Source organism: Myotis yumanensis, unplaced genomic scaffold (genome assembly GCF_028538775.1).
Source record: "Myotis yumanensis isolate MYYU_CA2020_CCGP unplaced genomic scaffold, mMyoYum1.0.hap1 SCAF_1, whole genome shotgun sequence".
Classification (NCBI taxonomy): domain Eukaryota; kingdom Metazoa; phylum Chordata; class Mammalia; order Chiroptera; family Vespertilionidae; genus Myotis; species Myotis yumanensis.
This window is the reverse complement of record NW_027223752.1, coordinates 79195758-79219080: the sequence shown is the minus strand read 5'-3', so window position 1 is coordinate 79219080 and position 23323 is coordinate 79195758. Positions and strand designations below refer to the sequence as shown.

The 23323-nt window shown below is 36.9% G+C and overlaps 1 protein-coding gene across 4 annotated transcripts in view; it reads left to right on the top strand.

The window, feature by feature from the left end:
• SLC12A6 (solute carrier family 12 member 6) overlaps positions 1-23323 on the top strand; it is an 87038-nt gene that overhangs the window by 35646 nt on the left and 28069 nt on the right. For 3 of the 4 annotated variants that reach the window (XM_070425624.1, XM_070425633.1, XM_070425650.1), the window contains exons 2-5: positions 6900-6944; positions 20140-20234; positions 21243-21374; positions 22235-22381. In XM_070425624.1, the coding sequence (XP_070281725.1) occupies positions 6900-6944; positions 20140-20234; positions 21243-21374; positions 22235-22381 (419 nt within the window). The remainder of the gene's footprint in view (positions 1-6899; positions 6945-20139; positions 20235-21242; positions 21375-22234; positions 22382-23323) is intronic. The other variant, XM_070425643.1, reaches the window with a different exon arrangement.

Below are 23323 nucleotides of genomic sequence, written 5' to 3'. Positions count from 1 at the left end.
TGAGGAAAGAAACAAACAACCCCCAAATGAAAGAACTAGTGAATTCTCCAGAAGAAGAGATAAATGAAGCAGAGATAAGAAATTTATCTGAAACAGAGTTCAGAGTAATGATGTTAAAAATGCTCAACAGTATGAAAAAAAGATATAGTAACTATGAAAAAAGAACAGTCTGAGATAAAGAATGACATAACACAAAGAACACAGTGGAAGGAATACAGAGCAGATTAGGGGAAGCTGAGGATTGAATCAGTGAATTAGAAGACAGTTGAAAATATCACTCAATTAGAGAACCAAAAAGAAAAAACAATTAAAAAACAGGAGGACAGCTTAAGGGAGCTGTGGGACAATGTGAAATGTAACAATATTAGGATAGTAGGTGTGCGAGAAGAGGCAGAAAGAGAGAAAGGAATAGAGAAGGTGTTTGAAGAAATAATGGTAGAAAACTTCCTTAACCTGGTAAAGGAAAAAGTCACACAAATTCAAGAGGCACAGATAACCCCAAACAAGAAGAGCCCAAACAGACCCTCGCCCAAACACATCATAATTAAAATGCCAAAAATTAAAGACAAAGAATCTTAAAGGCAGCAAGAGAAAAGAGAATTTACCTACAAAGTAGTTCCCATAAGGCTGACACCTGATTTCTCGTCAGAAACTCTCCAGGCCAGAAGGGAATGGCATGAAGTAATCAAGGTAATGAAAAGCAAGGATCTGAGACCAAGATTACTATATCCAGCAAGGCTATCATTCAAAATAAACAGTCAAATAAAGAACTTCCCAGACCAAAAATAAAAAGGCTAAAGGAGTTCATCACCACCAAGCCAGCATTACCAGAAATGCTAAAGGGATTGCTCTAGGAATTGCTGAGAAGAAGAAACAGAGAGAGAAACCTAACCATACAGAATTAGAATGGTTATAAATAAGTACCTCTCAATAATAACCCTAAATGTAAATGGATTAAATGCTCCAATCAAAAGGTGTAGGGTAGCTGAATGGATACAAAAACATGACCCAACTATATGCTGTCTACTACAAACCCACCTCAAAACAAAAGACACACATGAGATGAAAGTGAAGAGATGGGAAAAATTTTTCCATGCAAATGGAAAGGAAAAAAAAGCTGGAGGAGCAATACTCATATCTGACAAAATAGACTTTAAAAGCATCATGCTAAGTGAAATAAGCCAGTTGGAGAAAGATAAATATCATATGATCTTACTCATTTGTGGAATATAATGAACAACATAAACAGATGAACAAAAATAGAGCGGCGGGGGGGGGGGGGGGGGGAGGCGGTATTCTAGAATATAATAGAAGTAATCCTGTTATTTGCAGATTTTTAATATTTCCTACAACATTTGTGATATATTATGTTAGTACATTTTTGGTAATATTATGCTTAAAATCCTTTTCTTGAAATATTAATGTTTATTGCATGTAATATTATTATATGTAAGATCATTTTTCTTGAATAATTGGTGTTTATTGCATGTAACATCATATTTAAAATCATTTTTCTTGATAAAATAATGTTTTTTTAAGATTGTTTTTCTTGAAATATTAAGGTTTATTGCATGTAAAAAATAATAAAATATAAAATAAAATAATTATATTCTTTGTATATTAAAAACTTGAAGAAGTATCTTTCAACTTTCCTTTATGGGGTAAGACTAGAAAATATGATTTATTAATTTTTTCTGTCTTGCTTTACATTTTTATCTCACTGTTTAATTTTACTTTGCCTAAAATTGCCTGATGTTTTTCACCCATCTATCTATTTAAACACAGTTAATCACATGTAAATTCTTCCAGGTCTATCTAGTTTAATTGCAATAAGTTCAAAATCTATATAAAGAGGGATAGACTTTTCAGATTTTACCTCATTTCAACTTGTTTCCTTCTTAGGTTTCTCACTAAAATGAGGGCCTACTCATATAGAGAGGCAGAATCTAATAAGTGTGAATGTTGAAGTACTTGTCTTTGATTCAATCTTTAATCATCTTTGCCTAAATCAGAATCAGATGATTTCTTATGATGGTTGATGCTGCTTTGGTATTTTAAAAGTCAGAGTCCAGAAAATTAGAAATATGTTAAGACTGGTGATTGGGGTATTTAGTATCCTGAAACACTTTTGTAGTATATCTAGATAATATAGACAGTAGCATAATAAGCTAATCGTCCTGATGTATATGCATGTGGTCATGTCTACATTTCCTAAACAATTAGACAACAGTCTTCACTATTGATTGTTACTTAATGAAGTTACTGATTTTTATCTTGAATGAAGACAAACTTCCACACTTTTATTTATTTTTTTAAATATATTTTTATTGATTTCAGAGAGGAAGGAGTGGGAAAGAGAGAGAGAGATACCAATGATAATAGAGAATCATTGATTGGCTGCCTCCTGCATGCCCCCTACTGGGGATCAAGACCGCAACCTGGGCATATGTCCTGACCAGGAATTGAACCATGATCTCCTGGTTCATAGGTTTACTCTCAACCACTGAGCACCACCAGCTGGGTCACACTGAATTTTAGATGCATAATACAGTAGACTTTATTTGCTTCATTTTCTCTATCAAGAATGGTAGATGAAGTGATTATCAAAGGAAATTCTGGAAAAAAAGACGAATGCTGTGGGCAAGCAAGGGGAAATAATAAAGCTTTTCAGCAAAACTATTTACAGAGGCAGTTTTGCAAGTGAGTACCACCCACAATCATTTTTCTCTCTATTTTCCAAGGCACATGGCAAGAAACTGAATAAAATCTTCATTCTTTACCACTTACCCAAGATAAATATATTGAGCAAGTACCTGTTTGTAAAATGACTATTCCATTACTGTTTAGAGGAAATATTTCAGTTTATTTTTATGATTGCATTTGTGAAAAGGTTTATGTGTCTATTTTTTATATGAACTACCATTTGCTAGAATGTCACAGGATTTTGAGTACTAACTGGTTATATTATGACTCAGAAGTAGCTTAATTTATCAAGACCATTGAAGAGTAGAAACAATTATATTATTGGCAAATTGTTCCTATTATAGGAAGTAATTTGATTAAAATGCTTTCATTTTGATAATATTAGGAACAACTCCCAGTCTTAGGCAAACTTGGGTGTGCCTTAACCAGTGACATAGGAAAAAATGTTAAATGGGAGAGTTCAGATATAGGACAATAGAAAGATGCCCGGAACAATTTTGTTAATTGCACTGCACAATTTGGATTGCATACTGAGAAACGCCCTTCAGCATAAACCATTTACCAATTATGATTTTTACAGGCATGCCTAGATTTGCCTTTGTTTCAGCTTTTATATATATTAATGAAGCATTTACAGGTTCTTAAGGGTTGATCTTCAACTTACCAAATAAGTAAAGATCCCTCCCCCATTCCTTTAATTATAATTGAAAGATAAAAATCTAAGTTGGAATTACAGGAACGACATAGGGTATTCAAAGGAAAAGTATCAGCTTGACTAGAGAACGCACACACATCATTTATGCCCAGCTCAGAAGGCAAGGCAGTATATCATACAGTACAGAAGAACAGAAATTGTTTAAAAGAAAAATCACTTATACTCTGACCTCTAAAATCCTCTGACCTCTAAAATCATACCTATTCTGCCTGAGTGTTCTGGGATGTTTTTCAATTTTTTATTCATAGATACATTCCTGGTAAATTGCTTTGGGCTATTATACTTTGTTTTAGAATAAGAAAGTTAGAATTGCAGCTTATTGAGAAGCATGAACATAGGTTCTCAAGACATCAAGACTATATCTCTAATCTTTCTCTTCTGGCAGAGGTGGATGTGTCTTTGGCCACTCATTAACCCAGGCATTTGTCTTCTCCACTATAAATACTAAAATCTGAGGTTCTCAATTTGTTCTGTCCTAGAACACCTGAGAAAAAGACATTCCCATCAGTTAAGTGAGAATCAGAATCTTGAGAAAGAATCTTGGTATGGTTTTAGAGAGAAAAATAGAAGATGCTGATAACTCCTCTCCAAATTATCCTTTAGAGTCACTAGAGTAGATCTAGATGATGACTAAAGTTCTTCTGGTTCTAAATTCTATGTTTCTTTCTCTACTCCTCCTTCCATACTATTTATACACCTGCTTCTCTATAATGATGGGCCCCAAATTTTCCCCTACAAGAGAGAGAGGACAGGGAGAGGATGAGTGAGATCTAGTTTGTTAAGTTACTATGGATCTATTATTTCTATTGCGTCTTAATGTGCAAGAACAACTATTTAAAAAAATTTTATATATTTTTAGAGTGGAAGGGGGAGGGGAGAGAGAGAGAGAAACATCAATGATGAGAGCAAATCATTGATTGGCTGCCTCCTGCACACCCCACACTGGAGATCAAGCCCACAGCCCCAGCATGTGCCCCGAATGGGAATCAAACCCTGACCAATGCTCAACTACTGAGCCATGCCAGCCGGGCTCATATTCTTTTTTATCTTTATTTTTTTATTGAAATCTAATTGACATACAACAATAGTTTAGTTTCAGGAGTATAACATAATGGTTTTATATTTGTATATACTGCAAAATGTTCACCACATAAGTCTAGTTAACATTTGTTACCATATGTAGTTGCAGACTTTTTTTTTCTTGTGGTGAGATAAATTCCATTTCATCATGGTATATGATTCTTTAAATGTATTGTTGAATTAATTTTGCCAAAAATTTCTTTAGGATTATTGCATCTATGTTCATCAGGGATATTAGCCTTTAATTTTCTTTTCTTGTGGTGTCTTGACTAGTTTTGGTATCAGAGTAATACTAATCTTGTAAAATAAGTTTGGAAGTAGTCCCACCACTTCCTTTTTTTGACAGAGTTTGAGAAAAATTGGTATTAATTCTTTGAATGTTTAGTAGAATTCACTAATGAACCATATTATTTATTTAGCTAGGAAGTAAGATGAGTTCAAATTAAAACTGGGAATTCACCTGCTAGTATGTTGCAAAAAAATATGTTAGAATAGAAAAATTTGGAATTTCTGTTTTTCAAAACTAAATTAAGAATGAAAGTCTTCTAAAAATATATGGCAATATATGCAGCTACTATAAATGTGATAGGAAAATATCTGATATTTATTGTTGACAAATTATAGGTACTTTGATGTAATTTGTTGCCTACATTTGGAGAAAAAACTAAACTTCAATTAGAGGTTAGTGAAAATAAAGGTGTAATTTTTTCCCCCATTGTTGTTCACAGGCTATCCCCTACCTTTTCCCCTTCCAAAATTGTTATTCCCTAGACACATTTGAGAAAGCCAGATGTAATCCTGTGTATCACAAGAGACTTAATCTTTGAGGAAAATGGAGCTGAGTCTTCTCCATATTTAGCCCTTAATGTTTTTCAGGCTTTTAAAATACTTAAGTGGTAGTTGTTAAATGGTGATTGTCAATCTCTTGCATTAAGAACTTGGCTTATAGCCATTGATTTTGATAGGTTACTGAAGAAGCAGATATTTGTAAAGGCCAGTTTTGTCATTTTATCTTAAAAGTTAAATCAGAACATATCTGTTAATAGTTATGCGTGCTGTACTTCTGTCTTGACTTTGAGATGTTATGGATGTGTGTCACATGTTCTGTTGTCATTAAGGAGAAAATGTAACTCATGTTGTTGGCCCTGAATCATCCTTCTGCTTTATGAAACGAGTATTGCTTTGTCAAGTTTGTGTTGTTGTTGTTGTTATATTTTTTAATCCTCATCTGAGGACACGCTTAGAGAGAGGAAGGGGTGGGGAGAGAGAGACATCCGTCAGTTGCCTTCCATACTGGGGATCAAATCTGTAACCCAGGTGTATGCCCTGACTGGGAATCGAACTGTCAACCCTTCAGTGCCCAGTACAGCGTCCAACCAAATGAGCCACTCCAGCTGGGCATGTATAAGTTTATTTTGTAATACATTTTTAATGATTTCAGAAAGAGGAAGGGCGAGGGAGAGATAGAAACATCAGATCAACTGCCTCCTGCACGCCCCCTCCTGGGGATCGAGCCTGCAACGAAGGCATGTGCCCTGACTGGGAATCGAACTGTGACCTCCCGGTTCATGGGTTGATGCTCAACCACTGAGCCATACTGGCCGGGCTTTTATTAGTGTGGTTTTTTTTTTTAATTTACTTTTTATTTTAGTAAATATATATGAAAAAATGTGTCATTTTAACCACTTAAGTACACAATTCATTGTCATTAATTACAATTCACAGTGTTGTGCAACTACTACCACTATCTGTTTCTAAAATTTCTCATCACCACAAACAGAAATTCTGTACTCATTAAGCAGTAACATCCCATTTCCCCATTCCCCTCATCCCTGGTAATCTCTAATCTACTTTGTCTATATATAAATTTGTCTTTTCCAGATATTTCATACAAATAGCATAGTATAGTATTTGTCCTTCTGCATCCAGCTTATTTCCCTTAGCATAATATTTTCAGGGTTCATCATGTTGTAGCAGGTATCTGAACTTCATTTTTTATGTCTGAAAATATTCTATTGTCAGTATATACCATGTTTTGTTTATCTATTCATCTTTTGAAGGACATGTGGATTCTTCCCACGTTTTGGCTATTGTGAGTAATGCTCTTATAAGCATTGACACACAAGTATCTGTTTGAGTTCCTGTTTTTATTTATTTTGGATATATACCTAAAAGTGGAATTGCTGGGTCATGTGGTAATTCTGTTGTTTAACTTTTCAAGGAAGTAATGCAATTATTTTTCCTAAGAGCTTATTATATTTTTGTTATCCTTTCATTAATGTTTCTTAAACACTTAAAAATTTGTTTTGCTTATTTCCTTGCTTAACTTTTGTTGCTGATTTTTAAGAAATTATTTTGGTCATTCATTTTTTTCTTTTCTTTTCAATTGTTTGTTTTTCAGAGCCAAGTCAGAACTCCATCACAGGGGAACACAGCCAGCTGTTAGGTATAGTATTACTGTGAGGATTGACTCTATAAAGTTACCCTTTTCCTGTTTATACTAACAGGCATACTCCCTTCCCTAATTCTATTTTCTATCTCCTCCTTTTCTACTTTTCATTCCTCAACTTTTTTTCCTGCTGTTTCTAGTTCCAACTTGGTAAGTTTTAGGTAACTACTTTTGCAATTGATTGCTAAGACTCAATTTATTCAGTCTGTTCTAAAAATAATTTTAATACAGATATCAAATTATGTTGTACTAGAGGCCTGGTGCACGAAATTCGTGCGCGGGGTGGCGGCGGGGGGCCGGGGGGAGGGGGGTCCCTCAGCCCGGTCTGCGCCCTCTTGCAGTCCCGGACCCCTCGCTCCTTACCACTCGGCTCACTGCTCTCGCTTGTTCCTTAGCGCTGCCAGCCATGAGTCCAGCTCCCGGCTGAGCGGCACTCCCCTGTGGGAGCACACTGACCACCAGGGGGCAGCGCCTGCATTAAGCGTCTTCCCCCTGGTGGTCAGTGCACCTCATAGCGACTGGTCGTTATCTGAAACTAATGTAACATTCCTTGTCATTATACCGCAATAAAAGTAATTTTAACTTAGTCTGTGGTGTTAAAAAATCTGTAAGAATTGGACCTTTCTTGCTCCCCCAAGATACTTTCTAGGGAATTCTTCAGAAATTTTAATTTTTATATTGTATATGACTATCTTTTTTTACTTTTTCTGTCAATGAAATTATATTATACAGGCTGTTCTGGACTTCCTTTTGTTCACTAAGCATTTTAAAAAATATATATTTTATTGATTTTTTACAGAGAGGAAGGGAGAGGGATAGAGAGTTAGAAACATCGATGAGAGAGAAACATCGATCAGCTGCCGCCTGCACCGCCACCCTCCCCCCCCCCCCCCCCCCCCACTGGAGATATGCCCGCAACCAAGGTACATGCCCTTGACCAGAATCGAACCCGGGACCCTTCATTCCGCAGGCCGACACTCTATCCACTGAGCCAAACCAGTCAGGGCAGCATTTTATTTTGGACATCTCATACCAGTACATCTGCCTCATTTCTTTGTGGCAGAATAGTATTCTATTGTATTCCTATGCTATAATTTTACTCAGCCAGTTCCCTATTCTTGAGCATTTAAGTTATTTCCAACTGTTTTACTGTTACAAATTATGTTGCCATGAACATCTTGTACATGTATTCTTGCATTCCTCTTGATATATTTGTAGAGTAAATTCCTAACAGATGAATTCCTTACTCAAAGGGTATGTACACTTTTAAAAAGATACATCAACTTAAACTCCCACCAATAAAGAGAATGGAGGCATACTCGGCTCCCTGTCATCAAAAGAAGGTATATCAACCACAAAAATTTTTCCTTAACCTAATCAGTGAAAATGGCATCTCTAGTTTGTATTTGTGCTTCTTTAATTATGAGTAAGTACTTTTAAGTATATTAACAGCCATTTTTTTGTGTGTATATCTTTTGGTTTAAGGCTTTTTTTTTTTTTTTTTTTTTTTTGATCCTTACTCGAGGATATGTTTTTATTGAGTTTTAGAGAGATGAAGGGAGAGAGACAGTCAGAGAGAGAGACATTGATGTGAGGGAGAAACCATTCATTGTCTCTCAGACTGGGCCCTGACTAGGGATTGAACCCACAGTCTAGGTATGTGCCCTGACTGGGAATCAAACCCATGACCTTTTGGTGTATGGGATGGTGCTCCCACTAACTGAGGCACCCAGCCAGGGCAGTTTGAGGTTTATTTTGACTTGTATGTTGCTGAACTTTTAGCTGTTTGAATATGTGCAAAGCAGCTGTGCTGTTAAAATGTTTGAAGTAGGGAAAGTACTTGTTTGCTTATTAAAGGTTCAGAGTATTTGCTAAAGGAACTGAGATACTTCTTGTCTTCTCTTTCAAGGTTAAGGACATAAGTTTCTGGTCTTCTCATTCCTTTGGATTAGTTTATGTGCTGGAACAGTACACGGCACCCTTGGCACTAATTAGATATTTGTTAAGTAAATGATTTGACTTAAACATAGCTAGAAATCTGATCACCAAGGTGTTATAGCCTCGTGATATTGGGGCTGTCACCATTCCTTTTTTTATATTAGTTTATTTAAACTGTTCCAAATTAGTCTTCTCTATATAATAATTTTATATTTGGATCAGGAATGGTTAAGATTTCATCGAAAGGTTTTTGTCATATCATGAAAAGTATATTTCCCCCTAAATGATTAAATTGTTCCTGTTTCTGATACATGACTGGCAGGTGGAGAAGTTTGAGAGTAGTTCATCATCTGACCAGGAACAGGTGGTAGTGGAGGTAGGGGAGGACTTAGCTAATGAAATGTGCAGTAGGGGGGTTGGCACTGTTCCAGTGTTACTAAACTGGATTTTGTTTCCACTCAGGCACTTGTAGTAAAAGATAGCAGACTAATTATAGGGAAAAAGAAATAGTATGTGATTGTGAAGGAAAGGTTTTCTTAATCAGTATTAGCCAAAAACCCTAATAATGTTGCAGAGAGACTTCTCCAGGCATTTGGCAACCCACAATTACATTCAATTTTAAACAAATCTGGGAATTTATCCAGAGTCTTCTGGCCAGATTCTCAAGTAAGTGCATCCTGCTTGCTATCCCGGGTTGTCTCTCCCAGGTTCATTAGGTCAGATTGTATTTCCTTTTTTCTCATGCTCTGGCTAACTACCATCTTCTGTTTCCCATCTGTATCTTTGTCTTAACTACAGCCTCAAAATCCTTAAAAAGACTGGTTTATTAAAAAATACATATGGTTTGCAAAAAAGTGAAAGATGATTTTTTTGTTATATTTTCCAATTATAGTTCTCAGAAAAGGCATTGGTAGCTTGAATTCAAATCTTGCCAGCTCTCTATAAAAACCTCATTTAGGATCATTTGGCCTAGTAGGTGAAAAACTGTTCATTTGCCTTGCCTGCCCGCTGAATGGAATTTATCATAGCATTTTCCAGGCCTTCTAAATGTTTTTTCTGTCAACAGGGTGCAGTTCTTTCAAGGTACCTACTGTTCCCAGTGACTCATCAGAGCTCTTGCAAAACTCAGGGTTAGGCTGAGGAGACACATGAAAGGGTGAAACTGCGGTTGTGATAGAGAATCAAGCTGTATGCTTATGATTTATGACCTCTCTCTGTCTCTCTCAGTGTGTGTGTGTGTGTGTGTGTGTAATTTTCAAATTAAAAAATTTTAGAAAGCAAACAAGCAAATGAGCAGTGGGCCTTAGCACTCTTAAACATTTTACCAAACATTCCAGGAAAAATAATTCCACTCTTCTACAGTTTCTCTCAAGGAATAGAAGAACAAGTAAACACTCCCAACTCAGTTTGAGGTGTGCCTTACCTTGATACCAAAACTTAGCAGTGACAATATGAGAAAAGTGTAGTCCAGTTTTACTTATGAACACAGATATAAATATCCTAAACAAAATATTGGCATCTGAATCAAGCAATATAATTAAAAATTGTCCCTGTTGACCAGGTTGAGTTTCTAGTAGAAGACATGGTTGGTTTATTATTAAAAATCAATATATTGCCCTAACCAGTTTGGCTCAGTGGATAGAGCGTCGGCCTGCGGACAGAAGGGTCCCAGGTTCGATTCCGGTCAAGGGCATGTACCTTGGTTGCGGGCACATCCTCAGTAGAGGGTGTGCAGGAGGCAGCTGATCAATGTTTCTCTCTCATCGATGTTTCTAACTCTCTATCTCTCTTCCTTCCTCTCTGTAAAAAAATCAATAAAATATATATTTTTTAAAAAATCAATATATTAACAGTATGTTAACAGATTAGAGAAATATCATCTCATCTTAATAGATACAGAAAAAACATTTGATTTGAAACATGATTCCAATATTTAAATTTATGAGTGCATCATGATACTTTAAAAACCTTATTGATCTCCAGTGGACTATCTTAGTGAACCAATCATTATTCTGAGATTTGGTCAATAAAGGGTAAAAGTGAAGTATTTCCTTGCCTTTATACCAATGGATAACCAAATAGGATATTAGAAGGAATGTCTTTTTATAAAATTATTTCAGCCTGGCCAGAATGACTCAGTTGGTTGAGTATCATCCTGTGCACTGAAAGGTTGCTGGTTTGATTCACAGTCAGGGCACATACCTGGGTTGTGGGTTCAGTCCCCTGTTGGGGCAGGTACGGAAGACAACTGATGGGTCTCTCTCTCTCTCTCTCTCTCTCTCTCTTTCTCTCTCTCTCCCCCCCTCCCCTCCCTCTCGCTCTCTTCCTTCCTCTCTCTAAGTATGTCCTCAGGTAAGGATTTTTAAAAAAGTATTTCAGCTAATAAATAAAAGAATAATATATTCAAAATATCACCATTTTTAACTCCTCATAAATTTATGGATTTAGGCATTAATCATCAATAGTTGCTAGTATCTCAAAAAGAAAGACAACCAGATAACATGTACTCCTAATAGAAGACCAAAATACCACCTGAGTTTTTCTCCCTTTCTCCACCTAAAAATACTAAATGTGGTTAATCCTCTACCAACTACTAATTTATAGGAAATACCCCCCCAAAAATGTTAAACATCATTACATGGATGCCATCACCAAAATTCAGACATCACACACTACTAAACAAAGGACATAGTTTCTTCAACAAAAAAATTGCAAAAAAAAAAAGAGAGAGAGAAAGCTAAAAAAAAAGGCTTAAGAGAGATAGTAAGCAATCATACTGTGTGCCTCTTATTTGGCTACTGATTTAAACAAACACTAAAATAAAAAACATAATGAGGGGTTCATATCCAGAATTTATAAAGAATTTATACAACTTAACATCCAAAAATCAATCCATTAAAAAATGTGCAAAGGACCTGAATAGACACTTCTCCAAAGAGGACATACAGATGGCCAATAGACATATGAAAAGATGCTCAATGTCACTAAAGCATCAGAAATACAAATTAAAACCACAGTGAGATATCACCTTACACCTGTCAGAATGGCTAACATGAATAAATGAACAAACAACAAATGTTGGTTAGGATGTGCAGAAAAGACAATCCTCGTGCAGTATTGATGAGATTGCAAATTGGTGCGACCACTATGGAAAACGGTATGGAGGGTCCTCAAAACATTAAAAATGGAACTGTCTGTGACCCAGCAATTCCACTTCTGGGTATACATTTTGAAGAAATCCAAACCCCTAATTCGAAAGGATATATGTACCCCTATGTTCATTGCAACATTATTTAAAATAGCCAAGGTTGGAAGCAACCCAAGTGCCCATCAATAGTTAAGTGGATAAAAAAAGCTGTGGTACATATATTTACAATAGAATATTACTCAGCCACAAAAAAGAATAAAATCTAATCATTTTTGATAACATGGATAGACCTAGAGGTTATTATGCTAAGTGAAATAAGTCAGAGAAAGGCAAATACCATATGATTTCACTTATTGTGGAATCTAAAGAATAAAGTAAATGAACAAATAGAACAGAAATAGACTCATAGATACATAGAATAAACTGAGGGTTGCCAGATGGAAGAGTGGTTGGGGGGGGCTGGGTGAAAAAGGTGAAGGGATTAACTAGTTACAAAACAGTCATGGGGATATAAAGTACAGCATAGGGAATATATATCTATATCTATCTATATATCTATCTATATCTATATCTATATCTATATCTATCTATCTATATATATATATATAAAAGGCTAAGTGCCCTACCTGGTTTAGGTCAGTTGATAGAGCGTCGACCTGTGGACTGAAGTGCCCCAGGTTCAATTCCAGTCAAGTCAAGAGCTCATGCCCGGGTTGCAGGCTTGATCCCCAGTTGGGGGCGTGCAGGAGGCAGCCAATCAATGATTCTCTCTCATCATTGATGTTTCTATCTCTCTCTCCCTCTTTCTTCCTCTCTGAAATCAATGAAAATATTAAAAAGAAAAGAAAGGCTAAGTGTCCATCCAACTGGTAGCTATGATGTGCACTGACCACCAGGGGGCATCTGCTCAATGCAGGAGCTGCCACGATGGGCACTGGCCATTTAAAAAGAAACGCACTGTGGACCTGGCATCGACAAACCAACACTCGGCTTCCCCCAAGTGGGACACAGGCCTCGCTACCACCCCAGAGCGACACCCCACCAAATCACAGCCAACGCTGCCAAGACCCCATGGCACAAAATGTGGTCCACAGCCCAGCTTAGCCCGGAAACGGTCACTGTGGGCGCCAGGTAATGATGTCACATAGCAATGCCCGGCTTCCTCTCCCTAGTGACGAGCCTCCTTGGAGTTTCTTCAGCCCAGGAACACAACTTGCTTTAAGGCCAGGTGCAAACATTTCACAGTTTAACCAAATGTTTGTGAAGCGTTTTCATGTGCCTTATCTCATTTGATTCTCACAGAAGTCCTGGAGTAGGTAGATAGGAGACTCAGTAGAATCCTCTTTTCATTAGCTGGAAAACAGAGATTTAGAAAGTTTAGAAAACTGAAAAGAATTAAGAAATGGTAGAACTTGAAAATGACTTAAGGTTTTCTCACTGCACAGAATATAGTCAAACACTGCTGCAGTTAAATATTTTACCCTTTGTTCTCCCTGCATGATCTACAATAATAATCTGCTTCATGTTGATACTGCAGTGTTGCTGACAATTACCTGAAAGAGAAGTTGGGGTGTTGCACTGGGCTGGAAAAAGTTTAGCTAAGTTAATACTGTATATATATAAAGCTCTCGCTGGAGCCAATCACACGTGTGTTTCAATTTGTCATTGTCAGTCGTGAATTTGGTTGACACTTCTATTATAGGGAAAGGGCGAATAGTGATATTAAAATATTCTAATTAATTTCCTTTCAATGTGCACAAATTCGTGCACTGGGACACTAGTAGTCAATAATCCTATATAATTGCAAATTGTCCCTGGGGAGTTTGACCAACCAAGAGTTCGATCGCTTGCTATGATGTGTGCTGACCACCAGGGGGTGGCGTGGAATGAAGGAAGGCCCCGGCTGGCAGCTGGCAGCCAGGAAAGGAAGGACCCGGCCAGCAGCCAGGGGAAGGAAGTCCCCGATTGGCCCTGATCGCCGGCCAGTCCTCGGGACCCTACCCATGCACTAATTTCATGCAGCAGGCCTCTAGTATGGTAATAACTATGTATGGTACCAGGTGGGTATTGGAAATATCAGGGGAACACTTTGAAAGTATATGATTGTCTAATCACTATGCTGTCCACCTGAAAGTAATACAAACAATATTGACTATAAACGAATTGAAAAATAAAATTTAAAATAATCAAAAACATAATTTATAACATTTGAGACAATCTTTCATGTTCATATAGTCACATAATTCAAGCCCAAGCCTGTGCCAAGGGAAATTAAGTACATTTACTGTTCTCCTGCCTAGCTCAGACCAGCAAAAGGCTATTTAACGAGATCAGGCAGATAAAGAATCTGAGACTCACTTTAAGGCCAAACTATAATGTAAGTAGTAACTGACAAAAGCAACATTATAGAAGTAATAGCACCACAAAACTAAAGTTTTTTATAAAGAGCAGGACATTCTATTTGAAAAAAAAAATGTATACCATAAAAAATGGAAATCCGAAGTCTTCAGTAGAACCAATGGCATTCCTATCAGTTTTCATTTGAATCGGCGGTCGCCAACCAGTGGTCCTGTGAGATCTGAAAGGTTAGCAACCGCTGGTTTAAGGAAACCTTTGAAGCAGCAGTCGCCAATCAGTGGTCCGTGAGGTCCGTAAGGTTGGTGACCGCCGATTTAAATTGTACAAAGAAACACCCAGCAGTGAGTTGCACAGTAATATCAGCATTATTTGACTAGTAAAATGAGAAAAAAGGCACATAATAGTGATTCTATGGGCTGTTTAATTCAAGCATAACAGGCCAGTCTCAGTAAGTATCCTCCAGACCTGTGGGTTGCAAACAATGAAAATACATCCTGCATATCAGATATTTACATTACGATTTATAACAGTAGCAAAATTACAGTTATGAAGTAGCAACGAAAATAATTTTATGGTTGGGGGTCACCACAACATGAGGAACTGTATTAAAGGGTCGCGGCATTAGGAAGGTTGAGAACCACTGCTCCAGAGGAATCTTAGAATTGTGGATAATCCTAAAACAGCCTCCCCATATGGATTCGGTTCTTTGTTTTTGCAGAGTAAGGTTATTTGCTATTCAGACTTTAGAACTCTCATTCCATTTTAAATTTCCTGGGGTCACACTAGTTACCCAGACTTCTAAAGGCTGTACATCTATCTGAAGCAGCATTTCTTACCAAGAATTGATCAGTGCCTTTCATTATAACCACTCCTGATTTTATGCTTGATTGATTTTATGCCTTTCAATTAACCACTTCTAACAAGAGCTTTGTTCCTTGCCTGATTGACCAGGAGCTCTATGGGACCCTCCCATTCTACAACCACTACAAGGAGACCTTTGGTGGGATAATCTTGGAGGCATCGTGGGTCTCATAAATGCAGACAAAGGGACATTCTTCCATCCCTAAAAATTTAAGCAAGCAAGCAAATAGGAGTTCGGCCAGAAACAGTGAGGACCAGATTGTCTGAAAGTCAAGTTGGTTATACTTGAAACTTGAGACTAGAATGGCTCCAAACGTTGATGTGCCAGGACTGTAGCAAGGGGAGCCAAAGCTGCTAGGAGGTGGCTTGGACCAGCAGGCAGCAGGATGGGCAGGAATGTTCTGAGGCCAGATTTTTATAGCAACATTATTGTAAGCCTACTGAGCAGCAGGGAAATAGGATGCTGAAGCTGGGACTCCTGCTCCTGTAACCCTCAAGAGGGTTGAAGCAGTCCTGAGTCTTGGATACAGAATTATTAAATGGCAAATCAATGAAGGATGCAATAAGGAAGATGAGCATACTCAGGAATGAAAGACTGTAGAGGAAAGGAAAACAAATGGAACTTCTAAAGAGAAAATAGATAGTTATTGGTATATAACAAATGGAGAGTAGATTTAGAAATAAACAGTAGATTAGAAACAGCTGAAGAGTGTTTATGAGCAAAAAGAAAACCACACTTAAATATATCTTAATGAAAACTGCACAGCACCTAAGAAAGATCTTGAAAGCTGCCACAGAGAAAAGACACTATCAAAGAAAAACAGAATGACAGAAGTATTTTCAATAGCAAAACATAACAAATAATGTTTTAAAGTGTTAACAAAATTATCCTAGAATTATGCTTAGCAAGACACTCAGGAAGAAAGACAGAATACAGGCAATTACAGGTAAATAAAAGCTGAGGACATTGTTTACCAGAGACTTGCTTTAAACTAGTGGTTTTCAACTAGGGATAATTTTGCCTCCTAAGTGATATTTGGAAATATTTAGAGACATTTTATTTTTGCTACTGAGATTATGTAACTTTTAACATCTACTTAGTAGAGGCCAGGGCTGCTCTTAAACATCCTACACTGTATTGGACAGTTCCCCCACGACAAATAATTATTTGGTTCAAAATTTCGTGGTGCTGAGTTTGAGGAACCCTCCTCTAAAGGAATTCTAAAGATCCCAGAGGACTGGTGTTCTGAAATGCAACAAAGAATATTGAACAAATGAAATGGTGAACATGGCCCTTGACCCAAGTCAATATTTTCTCTATGAAATGATGTTAGTGTCTTATTTGTTGAGTAAAAAAAAATAGACTACTGGAAATATTGGACAATAATATTATGTGAGTCCAGAGGAGAGAGTTTGAACTGAAGCATTTAAAAGTCTTTGTTGTTTGGGAAGATGACAAGCCATTGTTTAATTTACTTAACAGTTTTTTAAAGTAAAATTTCAAGAGTAATTATGAAAAGAATAGAAATAGAGTGTGAAAACTCCAAGATAGGAAAGAGGAAAAAATGAATTAAGGAAAAACAAACCAAAAAATCCAGAGAAAGAAAATGAGAATGAATCATAGGGAAAGAAGGACAAATAGAAATAAAAACACGGTAGAATCCAGTCCAAATATATCAGTCTCTGAAGTTAATGGACTAAACTTGACAATTAATAAAAAGACAGATTATCAGATTTTTTAAAATACAACTATTTTCTGTGTACAAGAGATCTGCCTAAAGCAGAAAAACCAAAGACAGCTAGTATAGTTATTATCTTTTTCTTTCTATTGTCTTAGGATTTATTCTGCTGTCTTTCTAGCTTCCTGAAATAGGGTCTTAGCTCATATAATTTTTGTTCTTCTTACTACTTTTGCTGGATCCTACAGGTTTTAATAGGTAGTGTTTTCATTGTCACTCAATTTTTAAGTATTTTCATCTTTGACCCTTGAATTGTTTAGCAGTATTTTTTTATTTCTAAACTTGCAAAGATTTTAAAATGTATACTTTTATAATTAAATTTTTATTGAATTGTTTTTATTGATCAAGATCATGGACTATATTATACCTGTTTGAAATTTATGCAGTCTTTAAGATCTAGTACATAGCTTGTAATAAATTTTCCATGTATGTTTAATAAAATTTATATTCTCTAATTTTGGATGTAGAACTCCTAATGTCCATTAGATGAACTCTATTATTATTCAGATCTCTTTACCTTTGCTTATTTTGTTTGTTTTATCTGTTATTGAGAGAAATATATTAAAAATTTCCGTGTGTGATGGTAGATTTGTCAATTTCTTGCTATAGTTCAATCCATTTTTGCCTCAAATATTTGAGGCATGGATGAGTGGGTGGGTGGGTGGATGGATGGATGGAGTAGGCAGCTTTTTTATTTCCAATGCTCCTTTCTTCCTGGTATTCATGCCCTTGTATAATCCTTTGCACTTGGAGTGAAGACTGGACTTAATGACTCCTTCTAATTATAGAATATGGCAAAAGCAATGTTACTTTTGTAATGAGATTACAAAAAGGCTGGGACATCAGTCTTGCACTCACTCTCTCTGGCTCTCTTTGGTGGCTTGCTTTGAGGGAATCTAGCTGCCATGTTGTAAGCTGTCCTTTGGAAAGGCCCACATGGCAAGGAACGGAAAGAGGCTTTTGACCAAATAGCCTGAAAAGAACTCAGTCCTGCCAGCAACGATGTGAGTAAGGTTGGAAGTGGATCTTCCCAAGGCCTTCAAATGAGACCACAGTCCTGGCAGACCCTTGATTGGTGCCTTATTGAAGCTGAGGGCCCAGCTAAGCCATCCCCATGTTTCTAGCTCATACATACTGAGATAAGTTGTGTTGTTTAAGCCACTAAGTTTGGGAGTAATTTGTTACATGGAAAGAGATAACTATAAACAATAGATGCCCTAGTCAGTTTGGCTCAGTGGATAGAGCATCAACCCGTGGACTGAAGGGTCGCGGGTTCAATTCTGATCAAGGGAACCCACCTCGGTTGCAGGCTCCATCCCTGGCCCTGGTCAGGGCTCAGGCAGGAGGCAACTAATCGATGTGTCTCTCTCACATAGATGTTTCTCTCCCTCTGTCTCTCCCTCTCCCTTCCACTCTCTCTAAAAATCAATGGAAAAAGTATCCTCGTGTGAGGATTAACAAAAAATAAATAAAAAATAAAATTACTAAGACAAGTTTGTTTTATGTTTAAAAAGCAACAACATGCCCTAGCCGGTTTGGATCAGTGGATAGAGCATCGGCCTGTGGGTCCTGGGTTCCATTCCGGTCAAGGGCACATGCCCGTGTTACAGGCTCGATCCCCAGTGGGAGGCGTGCAGGAGGCAGCCAATCAATGATTCTCTCTCATCATTAATGTTTCTATCTCTCTCTCCCTCTCCCTTTCTCTCTGAAATCAATAAAAGTATATTTAAAAATAAAAGGCAACAACAATAGATGTATGTTCAAAATTGTTATATTTTCTTGGTGAATTAAGCCTTTTGTTATGTGGCTACCTTCTCACCCCTACTAAAGTTTTTCTCTTAAAGAAAAATTTATCTAATAATAAGAAAATTATATTAGATTTCATTTGGTTAGTATTTGCATGATAGATCTCTTTTCATTACTTTCAATCCTTGCATAACCTTGTATTATATCTCTTGTAAACCATATATGCCTGGATTTTGTTTTATCCAATCTGTCAATCTTTGTTTTAACTAGTGAATTTAGTCTATTTGCATTGTTATGATTATTGGTACTATTGATATATATGAACCGTTCTGTTGTCCTAAATTATTATTTCCGTTTTCCCCACTTTTTTCTACTTTTTAAAAAATCTTTTCTTACAAAAAACAACATCTACTTAAATTACTCCTGTCCCATAAATAAAGGAAATAATAGCACACTCTCATATCACTCTCTCCCTGGTCCTAACCCCCATCCATCATGTTGTTATTATCTAGAATAGTTCAATTGGAAAAGGACGGACTATGTAATAAATAGAGTTAGGAGAACTATCCTTTGCTAACTACATAGTCTGGCTTCTTCCTATCTTTCTAACTATTCTCTCCGTTCCTGTCTACTTGAGCCATGTTACCTGTTCTGTTTTATGAATCCATTAAGATTGTTTCTGCTTTAGGATTTTTAAAAATATATATTTTTCTTGATTTCAGAGAGGAAGGGAGAGGGAGAGATAGAAACATAAATGATGAAAGAGAATCATTGATCCGCTGCCTCCTGCACGCCCCCTACTGGGGCTCAAGCCCGCAACCAGGGCATGTGCCCTTCACCAGAATCAAACCTGGGACCCTTCAGTCCACAGGCTGACACTCTACCCACTGAGCCAAACTGGCTAGGGCTGCTTTAGGATCTTTTAAAATTGGTATTCTGTGCGCCTGAAATTCAGGCTTTTCCTGACCATCCTATGCCAAGGGCATGCTACAGCCAGCTCATATCAGCTCATGGGAGTCAGTTTGCATGCATCTTCTCCCAAAACCATGTTCAGTGACTTCACATGAGTACTTGAAAATTGTGAGTGTTTCCACCAAAGAAATTGTCAAATATTAGAAGTCAGTAATTTTTGGTTTTAAATTCTGGAGAGCCTGCTTACCAGCACACCAGTGATCTTACCTAAAGTTGTCCTTCCCCTCCGCAGTCATAATCTATCTCAGAACCTATATTATTGAACTTACTGCTTCTTGAAATGTCTTTTTGGGGTTTTGTTTTGTTTTATTTATTTTGTCTCCTGTTACTTCCGTATACTCACAATGAAAACAGCATCTTTAATTGCCTGTCCACTGGTATATCCTGCTAATACCAATGAGAAACTGACTTGGTTTACTTTTTCCCCCAGATGATGGCCGTAAGAAAGCTCGAAATGCTTATCTCAATAATTCCAATTATGAAGAAGGAGATGAATATTTTGATAAAAACTTGGCACTCTTTGAGGTAATACTTGGGAGAAAACTAGGACAGATTTTAGAAACTGAGATTTCAAGATAGCTGTTTTCTACCCCATTCAGTTTTAAAACAGCACAGGCTGGATAACTTAATAGCTAATTGTTAAAATACAATACAGCTTGTCACTGTGGTTGATTTAATCTATAAGCTAATGATTGCTAATTAATGGGTAGCCATTAATTAAATCAAATTCCTATGAAATAGAAAAGGAATGTTGACATCACAGGCATACGGAGAACATTGCTATCAAATTCAGCAATTTAAATGTTTACATTGGAATTATCTTCTAAGTATAAAATAATGTATTTTTCAGCTCTGCATTTGGGGAGACTATCATTTACCTTCAAACTACTAACCAAAACCAGTGTAGGAAGCAGGCTGCTAGAGTCAGAAGACCCATGTGTCTTATCTAAGAGCATGGACTTTGCAGTTGGGGTATTGAAAGGAACCTATTTTATTCCTGCATTTCTGTCCACTCACTGCCTTTGTTTGGCTTTAAACACTTCTCAGTGTGCCTGTGTTTTAAATGATATTTTCTCTCAGCTTCATTCAAGAAAAGGTCTGAGGTGAATATTTAGTTCACTCACAAAAGTTTTCTATTGACCTGCCTATTCTTGGTGCTATAAATAATAGCCATAAGTTAATACAATGCTAGTAGCCTAAAGAAAGAGAGTATTCTGGTTAAAAATCTTATTATCAATGTTTTTTACAAGGTTACACTGTCTGTAGGGGCATGATTTTGTTTTTACTGCAAAGTGAAGCTATTAGAAAGACTCAAAAGGTTTTCATTTAAGAATTTTATAAGGATTTATGTAGGCCTGATTAAGTGTGATATTTTAGTATTGGGGGAAATAAAATCTCATTGATAAATCGTCTTTAAATATTTACCTGTGAAATATTTTCTCACTTTGCAATTTTCTGGTAGAGCAGTCCTTTTGATGCTTATTTCCAGTGTGTTCTTCATCACTCATTTCTTCCATACTTCTGGTTTTATAGGAAGAAATGGACACCAGACCAAAGGTGTCTTCTCTCCTCAACCGCATGGCTAATTACACTAATCTGACTCAAGGAGCAAAGGAACATGAAGAGGCAGAGAACATCACTGAAGGGAAAAAGAAGCCCACCAAGGTGAGGCCTTGGAAAACAAGGATAAATAAAAAGCACCTCATATATACGAAAGGATGAATAACCAAGACATCAGTTTCTTCTCTAGAATAGCTATTTATTGAATGCCTGATATTTGCCAACACTGTCCTGGGCACTAGGTTCATAGCACAAAAAGAACTCACAATATCTCATTGTCACAGTCCTTAAGATGTTTTAACTATGATGATACATAGTCTAAGGAAAATACAAGCAGGATAAAGAGATCGAGGCTGTTGGCCAGCAAGGGAGCCAGAGCAGAGGGCATTACTATTTTAGAGAGGCTAAGATGATATTTGAGCAGGGCCCTAACTAATGTGAGGACTGAGCCACGAAGACCAAATACCAGTCTTTTTTATCAAAATGATAAAATATATACAGAATAATATTACAAGTTAGTTTTTTGGTTGTTCAGGGGTTAAAGGACACTTAGATCTTTATTTTACCAACTACAATGAAGGATTTATACCGAATTTTGAAGATCAAGTCATTAGTCCATTTTTAAATGAAAAGAGAAAGTTAACAGCTTTGAACTACAGAACTTTTTTAATTGGTTGGGATGCGCTTAAAGTTTATTTGTGGTCAGATGCCTATGTAAACACATGTGGGGATCTTGGAAAGATAAAAATGTATAGATCGAGGAATAATAAAACGTATGGTATAGACATTTGTAAGTTGGAGATTTTGTATGTACCTCTTTCAGGGTATTTATTAAACTTACTATTTCTGCTTTGAGATGAATGTGGTAGTTTAGGGAACTAGTTTTCATATAAAAGTAAAAAGATGAAGTCGTCTTTTCTAAATGACTTTGTAATTTTTTCTTTTGTCAACATCTTTCTTTTCAGACCCCCCAAATGGGTACCTTCATGGGTGTCTACCTCCCATGTCTACAAAATATTTTTGGAGTGATCCTGTTTCTACGCCTTACATGGGTGGTGGGCACAGCTGGAGTTCTTCAGGCCTTTGCAATTGTCCTTATTTGCTGCTGCTGTGTAAGTCCAGAGGTGGCTCCTGGAGACCACCTGGAACCTTGCGACTGCTCAAGAGTATATGCACTTGACCTCTTTGGGAATAAAACAAAAAATACTAAGGAAAGACTCATTTCAACAAGAGAGATTATTTTGATATAAAATCAAAAGGATTTTCAGTTATTTAGTGTCAGTTACTGCTTATATATATAACAAGATGTACTAGAAATTATAATGGAAGTCTTCTATAGGAAGTAGAAGATACAGCCTACAAAGGATTCAGAATACAAACCATTTGAGCTTGATAGCAGCAATGTTGTTACAGAAAATGTGTTTAAAAATGGGGTGTACTACTCCAGTAGAGTGGTGAGAAACAAAACTGATTGTTGTTTTGGGATGACGAGTGTTTGTTTTGAAGTCTCATTCATTTTCTCTTCCCCAGAAATTCATTTGTTTTTTCCAGGTCTCCTCTCCACCATGCTGAGAATATTTTTTTCCCCTCACCCAAGGATATGCTTTTTATTGATTTTTTTAAATTTTTTTTTTAGAGAGAGGGAGGGAGAGAGAAAGAGAGTAATATCAGTGTGAGTGAGAAACATCAATTGGTTGCTTCCCGTGACGCTCCCTGACTGGGGATCGAACCTGAAAACCACGTATGTGTCTCAGGACCATACTGAGAACATTTTAATCTTCCTTTAATCTAAACTCCTTTTATCTATGTTTCCCAACCACATCTATCAATTTTATTATAAGTTGATAGATTATTTTTTAATTATTGTTTTATTGCCTGACCAGTGTGGCTCAGTGGTTGAGTGTTCACCTATGAACCAGGAGATCACGGTTCAATTCCTGGTTAGGGCACATTCCGGATTGCAGGCTCGATCCCCAGTGAGGGGCATGCAGGAGGCAGACCATTAATGATTCTTTCTCATCATTGATGTATCTATCTGTCCCTTTTCCTTCCTC